The sequence below is a fragment of the Canis lupus genome, chromosome 1 (genome assembly GCF_011100685.1).
Source record: "Canis lupus familiaris isolate Mischka breed German Shepherd chromosome 1, alternate assembly UU_Cfam_GSD_1.0, whole genome shotgun sequence".
NCBI classification, from domain to species: domain Eukaryota; kingdom Metazoa; phylum Chordata; class Mammalia; order Carnivora; family Canidae; genus Canis; species Canis lupus.
In genome coordinates, this window is record NC_049222.1 from 108,338,254 (window position 1) to 108,348,546 (window position 10,293).

The 10,293-nt window shown below is 55.0% G+C and overlaps 1 protein-coding gene across 1 annotated transcript; it reads left to right on the forward strand.

The window, feature by feature from the left end:
* Positions 1 to 4,540: 4,540 nt before the first annotated feature.
* On the forward strand, positions 4,541 to 10,165 carry CA11 (carbonic anhydrase 11). The gene is made up of 9 exons (XM_038528359.1): positions 4,541 to 5,277; positions 5,376 to 5,450; positions 6,162 to 6,304; positions 7,838 to 8,023; positions 8,238 to 8,333; positions 8,469 to 8,541; positions 8,676 to 8,830; positions 9,077 to 9,242; positions 10,036 to 10,165. The coding sequence occupies exons 1-9, from the start codon at positions 5,211 to 5,213 to the stop codon at positions 10,059 to 10,061; spliced, it is 987 nt and encodes a 328-aa protein (XP_038384287.1). The 5' UTR covers positions 4,541 to 5,210; the 3' UTR covers positions 10,062 to 10,165.
* The last annotated feature ends 128 nt before the right edge of the window (positions 10,166 to 10,293 follow it).

The window sequence follows — 10,293 nt, forward strand, 5'->3', positions numbered from 1 at the left end:
CCCAGGACTTGCCCTGCAGGGGCTCCAGGCAGAGGGTGTGGTAGGGGACAAACCTATGTACAGTCACATCTGGTGTGATGTGTAATAATAGACGCAGCATGGGGCCTCGCCTGTTAGATCAGAGAAGACTTTCCAGAGGAGGTGAGGCCCTCGCTGGGCCTTGTGGGAAATCCAGTTGTCTCCCAAGCATACAGGAGAGGGCCAGAGTCTCTGGGGAGAGACACCAGGAGCCTCATCTTATTCAATTGTGTTTGATTTCTCTCCTGAGGATTCCTTGTGCCCTGTGGGGAATGATGCTGGGGACCCAGAGATGGGTCAGGCCTGGGCCCTTGAGGGAGGACACACGGGACACAGGGACATTAGGGAATGGGATCTAGGCTCTAATGGAGATAGCACAGGGCATGGGGAATGTGCACAGCAGGCATTGACCCAGGCTGGGGGCATGGGGTTGTCAGAGAAGGCTTCCTGGATTCCTGGAGGAGGAGAGCCAACTTGTAGGTAGAACCTGCTATTCCTTTTTTTTTTTTTTTTTTTTAAGATTTTTTATTTTATTTATTCAGAGAGATAGAGAGAGAGAGAGAGAGAGAGAGAGAGAGAGAGAGAGAGAGGCAGAGACACAGGCAGAGGGAGAAGCAGGCATCATACAGAGAGCCCGACGACGTGGGACTCGATCCATGGTCTCCAGGATCACGCCCTGGGCTGAAGGCGGCGCTAAACCGCTGCGCCACCGGGGCTGCGCGGAACCTGCTATTCCGGTCAGTCTTGTCAATCTCTCCCTACTCGTATCTCGGGCTCCTTCATTGTCACCAGTCTCTAAAAAGTTCCAGGTCGGGATCCCTGGGTGGCGCAGCGGTTTGGCGCCTGCCTTTGGCCCAGGGCGCGATCCTGGAGACCCGGGATCGAATCCCACGTCGGGCTCCCGGTGCATGGAGCCTGCTTCTCCCTCTGCCTGTGTCTCTGCCTCTCTGTCTCTCTCACTGTGTGCCTATCATAAATAAATAAAAATTAAAAAAATGTTAAAAAAAAAATAAAAAGTTCCAGGTCTTTCTCAGTTCCGGAGGCCAGAAGTCCCAAGTCAAGGTGTCAGCAGGGCTTCAGTCCCTCTGAAGACTCCAGGAGAGGATCCTTCCCTGCATCTTGCAGCTTCTGGTGGCTCCTGATGTTCCTTGACTTGTGGCTGAATCACGCCAGCCAGTCTCTCTCTGCCTCTGTCGTCACATTGTCATCTCGAATCCCCCTCCGCCTTTCTCTCATAAGGTCGCTTGTCATTGGACAAACCAGATACTGAGTGCAGGATGATCCGATTTCATGGTCATACCGCAGCTACACCTGCAAAGACCTTTTTTTTTTTTTTTTTTTTTCCTAGATTAGGTCCTACTCAGGTTCTGGGCACCTTTTTGGGGGGTTTGGATGAGTCACTTCCATCTCTGTCCAGCCTCAGTGTTCTATCTGTATAATGGGGCTCATCCTAACCCCACCACCTCCTGGGGCCACTTTGATGGTTGAAGCAAAAGCCTATAGAGCACCTGGCACCTAGGAAATACTGATCAGCACGGTGCCCTTTCTTCCTGATTTATTTCTCCACCGGAGCGGGGTCCCTCCACCACTCTTCCTCAATATGCTCCCCGCTTCTCCTCACAGATGCCTCCATCATGTTTTCTCTCATCCCTCTTTGCTCTGTTTTCCTCCCTTGCCCCACCACTTCCTGTAGAACTCTGGGCAGGTCAGCTATGCCCTCTGACACTTGGTTTCCTCATCTGTAAAACAGGATAACAGTCTCTCCCTCATCAGAAGATGACACGCGTGAGTTCACAGAGAGTGCTCCAACTTTGCCTGGTATACACTGGGTGGTTTACGTGCCGGCTCTTATTACTGTAATTAATAATGATCATAATGATGTTATTGCTGCTGTTTTCTTTGTCTGGCCTCTTTTTCCTGTTTCCATGGTGCCTCCCTCTCCAAATGTTACTGCATTTCTGAATAAGTGTCCCACTGACCTGTAAGCATCATGGGTCTGTAAGGGCTCATCTCTCCCCATTGTTCTGTCTCCCTCTTCTCCCCCAACTGTGATTTTTTTTAAAAAGTAAAATCTTGAGGGGCACCTGGGTGGCTCAGTTGTTGAGCGTCTGCCTTCAGCCCAGGTTGTGATCCCAAAGTCCTGGGATCAGGTCTGCATCAGGCTTTCTGCAGGGAGCCTGCTTCTCTCTCTGCCTATGTCTCTGCCTCTCTCTGTGTGTCTCTCATGAATAAATAAATAAAATCTTTTAGAAAAGGTAAAATCTTGATTTTTTTCATATTTATTTATTTATTTGAGAGAGAGAGAGCATGGTGAGGGAAGGGGGCATGGGCGAGGGAGAAATAGAGAGAGAATCCCAAGATGACTTTCCATTGAGCATGGACCCCAATACGGGGCTCGATGGGGGGCTTGATCCCAAGACCCTGAGATCATGACCCTAGCAGAAACCAAGAGTAGGGTGCTCGACCGACTGCGCCCCCCAGGCCCCCTCCCCACCTGTGATGGTTTTAAAACAAGCCCACAAATTCTCTGATAACTCTTCTCTTCAAGAGGAGGAGCCTAATGGCTTTCCCTTTGACTGTGAGCTATACTTAGTGACTCACTTCTGAGGAAGAGAATAAAACAGAAGTAACAGTGTGTGACTGGAGATTAGGTCATACAAGACATTTCTCTCTCTCTTTTTTTTAATTTTTATTTATTTATGATAGTCACAGAGAGAGAGAGAGAGAGAGAGAGAGAGGCAGAGACATAGGCAGAGGGAGAAGCAGGCTCCATGCACCAGGAGCCCGATGTGGGACTCGATCCCGGGTCTCCAGGATCGTGCCCTGGGCCAAAGGCAGGCGCCAAACCGTTGCTCCACCCAGGGATCCCTCCCTCTCCCTCTCTCTCTCTCTCTCTCTAACCAGTCACTCTGGGGAAGTCAGCAGCCATACTGTGAGGTCACACCAGTGCCCCTATAGCCCTCAAGAGAGGCACAGTGGTGAGGAGCTGAGGCTTCCTAGTGACCATCACGTAGGTCAGCTCAGAAGTGACTGCCCACCCCCAGCTGAACCTTCAGATGACTGCACCCTGGCCTAGGGCCCAACTGGACCCTCATGAGAGGCCCCAAGCCGAACACCCCAGCTAAGCCACTCCCAAACTCCAAATACTTAGACACCTGTTTGTTTCTCAAAGCCACTGAGTTTGGGGGTAATTTGCTATGCGGCAATGGCTAAGTAACAAATTACCTTTCTTGTGTTTTCTGTCTCCATTTCTTTTTTTTTTTTTTTAAGATTTTATTTATTTATTCATGATAGACACACACACAGAGAGAGAGAGAGAGAGAGAGAGAGAGGCAGAGACACAGGCAGAGGGAGAAGCAGGCTCCATGCCAAGAGCTCGATGCAGGACTCGATCCAGGGACTCCAGGATCTTGCCCTGGGCCAAAGGCAGGCGCTAAACCGCTGAGCCACCCAGGGATCCCCAATCTCTCCATTTCTGATTCTCTTTGTGTGTCTCTGTCCCCTCCATCTCTAGGGCCTCTGAATGTCTGTTCTCAATTCTCTATCTGAATGCCTGTCTTCCTGACTCTACTCTCTGCCTTGATGTCACTTGGTCTGTTTCTGGGCCTCCCTCCCTCTCTCTGGGTCTGGGGTCTCTGCCATCTGCCCCTCTCTGGTGATCTCTCTTTCTCTGCATGAGCAACTCTACTCAGAGGTGGGCGTGTGTGTGTGTGTGTGTGTGTGTGTGTGTGTGTGTGTCTGCCTCTTTCTCTGTCTCTCTTTGGCATTTGCTGTCTCTCTCTGTCTTTGGATCTCTTTTGGGCTTCTGTCTCTCTCCACTCCCACCCCCAACCCCCTTGCCTGCCAGCTTGTTCTTCCATCTCTGACCAGCTGGGTGGGTGTCTTTGCTGCTATGGCTTAAGTGTGTGTCTCTGTAGTTCTCTCCGCCTCCATCAGTATATATATTTCTCTCACTCTACCTGTATCTCTGTGTGTGTGTGTCTCTGTCTCTCTCTCCTTCTCCCCCTTTCCCTACCCCCCATCTCCAGCAGGCTCCCTCCCTCCATGTCACCCCGTATCCGTCTCAGGCTTCCTTTCCATGCTAAGCCTCTGCAGTTCTCCGACCTCACCTCCGGCTCTCGCCTCGGCCTCCCCGGCTCCTCCTCCCGGCTCGGTCCCTCTCCAGGTCTCTGCCTCCCCCTCCTGGTCAGCTGCGCGCACCGCACCCCGGTCTCCCAGGGGGATCCCTCGGCCGGGTTAAGGCAGCCCCCAGCCGAGGCCCACTGGAGCCTTTGGCGGGGGCTGCAGGCCCCGGTGCAGGTTCCAACCCGAGTCCCCACGAGCTGGGGGACCCCGGATCCTCCGGCGCCCGCGGCCCCGAGCACCGAGACTTCGGAGGACTCTCCCAGCTCCACCTTAAGCGCCCCCCCTTCCCCCTTCTGCGGAGGATGGGAACTGCCAGCTTCGGGCCCCAGGTGTCCGGGCCACCTCCCACCCCCATCCCCACCCCCACGCCCCTGGCCCCGGCACAGCTGGAAGCTGGGGATCAGCTCCTAGCGACCCCTCCATCCTGCCCCCTGGGCACCCCCTACACACACACACACACACACACACACACACACCCCAGTCCGAGGAGTGTTTGCTGCTGTGAGATCACCCGCCCCCCCAACAACAACGACAAAAAAATTAAATAACACCCAGAGAGAGATCAGAGAGGGAGGGGGAGGAGGGAGCAGGGACGAAGGAAGAGAGAGACGAGAAACAGGAGAGGCAGAAGAGGAGGAGGTGGGGAGACTGGGCGAGAAAGAAGCTGGAGACGAGGGAGACCGAGAGGAGGAGAGAGAAGCAGGATGGAGACATGGGGTTAGGTGGCTCAGGGGAGCTGGGAGAAAAGAGAGAGAAGAGGGGGTGTGGATTAGAAGCCAGGAGGTAACCCCGGGGAGAAGCAGGAGGCAGAGAGAGGAGTAGGAAGATCCAGAGGTAGAGGGAGATTGGAAGGTTGGGGAAACCAGGAGCGAAAGGAGGAAAGGCACAGAGAGCAGATCTGGGGGGGTCTCCGTCCCCACTGCTTCAGTGTTTGGGGAACGGGACTCCCTGTAGGGAGGAGAGGCAGGCTGGAAGTCCTGGAAGGAGAGGGTCCCACAGAGGGGGTTAGGAGGAGCTGAGACGGGGGGGCCAGGACATTGGGAAGGAGTCGCTCAGACCTCCCCAGGATGGGGGCTGCCGCTCGTCTGAGCGCCCCTCGAGCGCTGGTACTCTGGGCCGCACTGGGGGCGGCAGGTAAGGCCTGGGGTGGGGGGGTGGTTGGGGCAGGAACCCCTGAGGGAGCGGTGGGGGTGGGGTGCCAAGGAGAGGGGTTCAGGCTGCTCTCTCCCCAGCTCACATTGGACCTGCACCTGACCCCGAGGACTGGTGGAGCTACAAGGATAATCTCCAGGGAAACTTCGTGCCAGGTGCAGCCAGGGTGGGGACCCAGGAGTCGGGGCTGTCGGGTGCCTCCTTCCTCAGACCCAAGAGTCCCAGCCCCTTCCTTTCTTCCTCCCTCCCTCCAGAGTGGGGCCCAGCCTGTGAACCCCAGCGGCTCACCATGGGACATTATTTATGCGCATTTCAAGTAGTGAGTGGGAGTGAGTGGAAGGAAGGAGTGTGGGGGAGCAAGAGAGTGTGAGTGCGGGTTTGCAGGGAAGTAGGCAGGTAGGACTGGCTGCTGCTGGCAACCAGAGGTTCCGTGGCCGGGTCCCCAGCCTTGCCCAGCCCTCTCTTGCAACTCCTCTTCCCAATACATTCATTATCCAGCTGTGGGACAAGGGAGACTGAAAGAACTACAACTCCCATGGGCTCTGACGCAGGCAGGCAGTGGATGTGTAGGCTGGCTGTCCTCAGGCCTGCTGGGAGTTGTAGTTCCTTTTTCCCAATGACTTAATTGAAGACAGATTTGAGCAAGGAGGGTGCTAGATGGTCTTTGGAAACTCCTCCAAGATCTTCTACGGCCCAAGGTTCTGGATCCCAGCCCCCTCCTCCCTCAGACCCAGGAGTCCCCATCCCCTGCCCTTCCTCTCCTGAGATCCGGGACCCCAAAACACAGCCTTTTCAGGGGTTCCCAGTTTGGGGATCCAGTCCCTGTTTCTGACTCCCTTTCCTCCCTGCCCTACTCTTGCCTCCAGGGCCTCCCTTCTGGGGCCTAGTGAATGCAGCCTGGAGTCTGTGTGCTGTGGGGAAGCGACAGAGCCCCGTGGATGTGGAGCTGAAGAGGGTCCTTTACGACCCCTTTCTGCCTCCACTGAGACTGAGCACTGGGGGAGAGAAGGTAAGGCGCCTGGTGGGAGGGGTCACCGAATCCCCTAGGGGTGGGCATGAGTGGGGGTGGGGTGTTGAGGTGGCAGGCCCGCCTAGGGCACAGAGGGGTGCACACTGGGTGGAAAGGAGGCTGCTTAGACTCTAAAAGGGATCACCTGTTCTTCCCTCCCCCAAACATGGCTCCCTCGTTTTTCCCATGTTGGCAAAAGCAATGGTAACACAGACTGTTCCCCGTGCCAGGTGCAGTTTTAAAAGCTTGATAATCTTGATAATCTTGCTAATTCTCCCAACCACCCTATGAGGTGAATGCGATTATTCACTTTATTTTAAGGATGCAGAAACTGTGGCACAGAGAGATTGAGGTACTTGTCTGAGGTCACACAGCTAGAGTGCCAGCACTGGGATTCAAACCCAGGCGGTGTGGTCCTAGCATCCATGCTCTTGCCCACTTTGTAATACCATTTCCTTTAAGAGCTGGGACCACTCTTCATTCAGCTGCCCCCACCAAAAGCCAGGGAGCTATTCCCAACCTGTTCTTGCCCTCATTCCCATGGCTAGTCTGGGCCCTTTTTAGTCTCCCTGCTAAATATCATTTAGATCTTTTCAGTTTGTGTCTTCTCTGCTGCCCCCACCATCACCTTGCATCTGGACTGGTGCCATAGCTTGCTAGCTGGCCTGGTTCTCTGCCTACTGCAATCCACTCTCTACCCCACAGCCAGAGAGATGTTTAAAAGCACAAATCAGATCACACCACTCTCCTGCTCAAAAACCTATTAGGATAAGTAACACTAGCAAACAGTTATACAGCAAGTACCACGTGCCCGGCACTGTGCCAAGTGTGAGATATATAGATATATACTATTATTTAAATAAAAATACAAAACATCCCATCATTGCCCACAAGGCCGTGGACCATCTGGCTCCTATCACCTCTCCTTTGCTCACCAGGTACTGGTTCCACTGGCCCCTTCACTACTACTGAAACAGGCTACCTCAGGGCCCTTGCACTTGCTGTTTCCTCTTCCTGGAATGCCCTTCTCCCTGCTCTTTGCAACGAATTCCTACTTATCCTTTAGGTCTCCACTCAAACATCACTTTCTCACCAAGGCCTCTCCTCACCCTACCAACCCACACCCCAATCAAGGCTGGGTTTCCCATCATGCCTTCTCAGAGCTCTCAGTTCTTCCCCGCATAAGCATAAGATGTAATTAATTAAGCAGTTTCTTATATGATTCATTATTTATTGTCTGCCCTCTGCTCCATTAGGACACAAATATCATGAGGCCTGGGGTTTTTGTCTACTTGTTCATTGCTCTCTTCCTGGCATCCATGGCACACAGTAGCAGCTCAATAAATATTTGTTAGTCGAATAAATTCACCGATATTGAGCACCTATATGGGCTAGAACAGAGCCTGGAAAGTCATTGGTGTTCAAATTATGCTGAATTATTAAATAATTGTTGGAAGCAGGAAATGTACCAGTGAGACACAGGAGGGAAAAGATCTCTCTTTGTCCCTGTGACGGCTTCCTCCTCTCCTGCAGCTCCGGGGAACACTGTACAACACCGGCCGCCATGTCTCCTTCCTGCCTGCGCCCCGGCCCGTGGTCAATGTGTCTGGGGGTCCCCTCCTCTATAGCCACCGACTCAGTGAACTGCGACTGCTATTTGGAGCACGTGACGGAGCTGGCTCTGAACACCAGATCAACCACCAGGGCTTCTCTGCTGAGGTGGTGGCCACTGGCCTCTGACCCTTGACCTCACCCTGAGTTGATCCAATTCCTCCCACCTCACCTTTCTCTTCATGTCTCACCCCCTCCTCCTTCACAGAACTGCCCCCCAAGCACTAATCTTTAATCTGACTTGGGACCCCAAGGTCCCAGAGCTGCACCCCTTCTCTCCTCCCTTTCTGCTGGGGGACCCCACTCTGTGCTCCCCTTCCAGGTGCAGCTCATCCACTTCAACCAAGAACTCTATGGGAACCTCAGCGCTGCCTCCCGGGGCCCCAATGGCCTGGCCATTCTCAGCCTCTTTGTCAATGTGAGCCCAGGCAAGATTGGGAGGGAGCAAGTGGCTGAGTGCCTGGAATTGGGTCTGGGGGAGGTCCTGGGGGAGGAAGGGATTGGGGTCCTGGACTTCTGGATTCCTACCTCCTCACCTTGTACCGCCACACAGGTGGCTGGCAGCTCAAACCCCTTCCTCAGCCGCCTCCTTAACCGTGACACCATCACCCGCATCTCCTACAAGAGTAAGTCCCTGGTGCATTGGGCTGTTGGGGGTGGGGTGGGGTGGTGGGGGTGGGAGGGTAGGAGGAGCAGTGTGTGCAGAGGAGAGGAGGTCAGGAGGGGTCTTGCTATTCACTCTAGCCCATTATTCCCGCAGATGATGCCTACTTTCTTCAAGACCTGAGCCTGGAGCTCCTGTTCCCCGAATCCTTTGGCTTCATCACTTATCAGGGGTCACTCAGCACCCCGCCCTGCTCAGAGACTGTCACCTGGATCCTCATTGACCGGGCCCTCAATATCACCTCCCTCCAGGTGACCCGCTGTCTGCCCCCTCCAGGCCGGCTAACCCATTCCCTGGCCTGGGCATTCCCCTCTAGGCCCTACCTACCCTCCTTCCTCCTTGCAGATCTGACTGCTAGGAGGCTCACACAACCTTTGGGGGTGGGCTGGGGCCAAGTAAGACCCCGCCTACCCGCTCCAGGGGCGGGGCCGCCTCTCTGACGATTCGCTAGGACTCTTCGTGATTCACTCTCAGTTTCCCACTCCCTTCCGCGGCAGATGCACTCCCTGAGACTCCTGAGCCAGAATCCTCCGTCCCAGATCTTCCAGAGCCTCAGCGGTAACGGCCGGCCCCTGCAGCCCTTGGCCCACAGGGCACTGAGGGGCAACAGGGACCCCCGGCACCCCGAGAGGCGCTGCCGAGGCCCCAACTACCGCCTGCATGGTATGCTCGGGTCTCCACCACCACCACCACCCCCCCCCGCACGTCTTGGTCTAACCCGCCTCTGTGTCTCCCCTTCTTTTCTCAATATGATACAGTCCTGCCCACCCCTTTGCCGTTTCTGTAAGGTCCAGCCTCCTGATCTCGCACTCGCTCTCCCTTCTACGTTTGTGTCAACATGGTACGGTCCACCTCCCCGCCACAGACCGTAGCTGGTCCGTGATTTGTCCCTCTTCACCGCTTGCAACTTGCAACTTGGTATATAACCCGAGATCCCTGGCTCCTCCCGCCCCACGGGCCGTGCTTTCCATTACTAGGGTTTTCCAAAGTGGTACAGCCCGGATCCTTTCCCGGTTTCCATGTGGTACGATCTCAAGCTGTTCCATAACCCGACACACACCCCCTTCCTGAAAATCAACGTGGTACAACCCCCTTCCCTCTCCACTGCCTAGCCTGTGCGGTTCGACCCTGCGATCTCTGGGCCACCACTCTAGCTTCTCTGCGGGGTTTAGCCCTGACCCCTACCCCCACCCCCATGAGTACCTTCCTGCAGTTCCGTGTGATGCTGAAGCTGGACGTCCCCATTCAACCCTCCTGCTGCCTCCTGTTGGTTAAACCCAGCGCGGGTCCAGAACCTGACCCGTTTCCCCCAACTTCTCGACTTGGTACCTTCCGGCTTCCCCCTCCGCAGCCTCCCCGTGGTAGAGCCCACCGCGGCCCAGCCCCCGCCTCCCTGCAAACCCCCTGCAGGGAGCCCTAAACTAACGATCCGCTACCGGTGTCGTCTGTCTTACAGTGGATGGTGCCCCCCATGGTCGCTGAGACTCCCCGTCGAGGATTGCGCCCGTCCTCTCCAAGTCTCCCCACACGGGGAGGGGAGTTACCCCCAAAACAAAGCTATTAAAGGGACAGAATACTTCCTGTTTCTTAGTGGTCTGATTCTAGGCGCGGCGGGGAAACATGGGTACTGAAGAACAGCAGCCTGCTTCTAGAAACCAGTCTCCCTCTTCCTAAACCGCCCCGCTCGGTGTTTCGGCTTCCTGTTTCCCAAAAC

Coding starts and splice junctions, on each gene's coding strand:
- CA11 (XM_038528359.1), top strand. CDS start 5,211: ATGGGGGCTGCCGCTCGTCTGAGCGCCCCTCGAGCGCTGGTACTCTGG. Junction 8,334..8,468: donor TTCTCAGCCTCTTTGTCAAT/GTGAGCCCAGGC, acceptor ACCGCCACACAG/GTGGCTGGCAGCTCAAACCC. Junction 9,243..10,035: donor CCCCAACTACCGCCTGCATG/GTATGCTCGGGT, acceptor TCTGTCTTACAG/TGGATGGTGCCCCCCATGGT.